Source organism: Hipposideros armiger, unplaced genomic scaffold (genome assembly GCF_001890085.2).
Source record: "Hipposideros armiger isolate ML-2016 unplaced genomic scaffold, ASM189008v1 scaffold_91, whole genome shotgun sequence".
Taxonomy (NCBI): domain Eukaryota; kingdom Metazoa; phylum Chordata; class Mammalia; order Chiroptera; family Hipposideridae; genus Hipposideros; species Hipposideros armiger.
The window spans coordinates 917,282-918,710 of NW_017731441.1; the positions used below are offsets into that span (position 1 = coordinate 917,282).

At 39.0% G+C, this 1,429-nt stretch overlaps 1 protein-coding gene across 1 annotated transcript in view; it reads right to left on the reverse strand.

Annotated features, from left to right (window-relative positions):
• The window catches only part of COL4A1 (collagen type IV alpha 1 chain), a 156,618-nt gene that overhangs the window by 40,341 nt on the left and 114,848 nt on the right, over nucleotides 1–1,429 (reverse strand). Inside the window, exon 15 of the mRNA XM_019644753.1 lies at nucleotides 610–705. Within this exon, the coding sequence (XP_019500298.1) occupies nucleotides 610–705 (96 nt within the window). The remainder of the gene's footprint in view (nucleotides 1–609; nucleotides 706–1,429) is intronic.

Consider the following 1,429-nt stretch of genomic DNA (forward strand, 5'->3'; position numbering starts at 1 on the left):
GTACTGATTACGTGTACAGGGCTTTGGGGGATGGTGAGCATTCCATGTATGCATTTGTGATTTGCCTTGAAGAAAAGACGTCCATTCTTTGAGAAGGGAACTCTCAGACTTTGAACTGAAATATCGCATTAAGACATCAGAAAGTTTAAGCTGCTGGCCATGAAGAGAGTGAAGGGCAGTAACTGACACGGGCCACGTCTTCTCATTGCCTCTCGGGTGATAGCTGTCTCTCAAAATCCCAACAACAGGAAAATCCCAGCAGAGTTGTAGGGAGACAAAATCCATCCTAGAATGGATTTTGAGGAGAGTACCAAACAGAGGGAGAATACATTCATGCCCCCCCAAAACCAATAAGTACATAGATATGTATTATATGCCCAAGCACAACACTCATTTTCAAAAAAATTCATCTTGGGGTGACCGGTTAGCTCAGTCGGTTAAAGCATCTTGCTGATAGCACCAAGGTTGCCAGTTCGATCCCCATATGGGCCACTGTAAGCTGCGCCCTCCTTAAAAGAGTCAGCTATGCCATTGTAGCATGAAAGCAATGTGTAACCAATGATCATAACTGTTCCCCAATAAAAAATTTTTTTTTAATTTATCTCTTACCTTTCTCTCCAACTTCGCCCGCCAACCCTGGTTGCCCTGGAATTCCAGGAGGACCCCGATCGCCTATTGGTCCAGGCTGGCATTCCACAATTCCATCTGAAATAGATTTTTAAAGTTATAGGATCATTTCCACCAACGAAAGCTAGGTATTTCTACCTAACTCAATCTCTATTATAAAACCAACTATTTTTAAGTTTTGGGGGGGTAAGTATGAGAAATCCAGCTTTAGTTTACTTACAAACAGTCCTAGCATATTAACCTGCAAAATATGACCAGCACACATAGCATTCATGCATTCACTCACCAACACAAGCCATCACTTCTGAAATTTCTATTTTATAATTCTAAAACATATATCAGTTCATTAGCCCTTTCCTGTACCTTATTCCATTTTTAATCTTGCAAAGTACACACACCATCGTACTTATTGTACAGATTAAGAAGCTAAGGCTTAAGAAAGTTAAGTGCTTTGTCCACCATTATACATATCTGTGAAGTCAAAGCCGAGGCTTGAACCACTTTATTCCTTATTTTTCCTAAGCAAATTTATAGCAAAGTGATTATTATTTTATAGCTGTAGACTGTCCATGGGGAAATGCCTCTAATTCGTTGTGCCTATTCCATTCTAAGCACCATTTATGTGAAGAAGCATGAAAATGAGTTGCAATAATCCAAACACCATCTGTTGTGGGTTTTAGTAAAAAGAAAAAAAAATGATTGTTTTATAGTTCAGATGCACACATCACAATTTATATTTCCTTTTCCGATATCTTTGAAGAAAAATGACAGAATAATTTAACCTACAGCTTCTGCCGGAGCA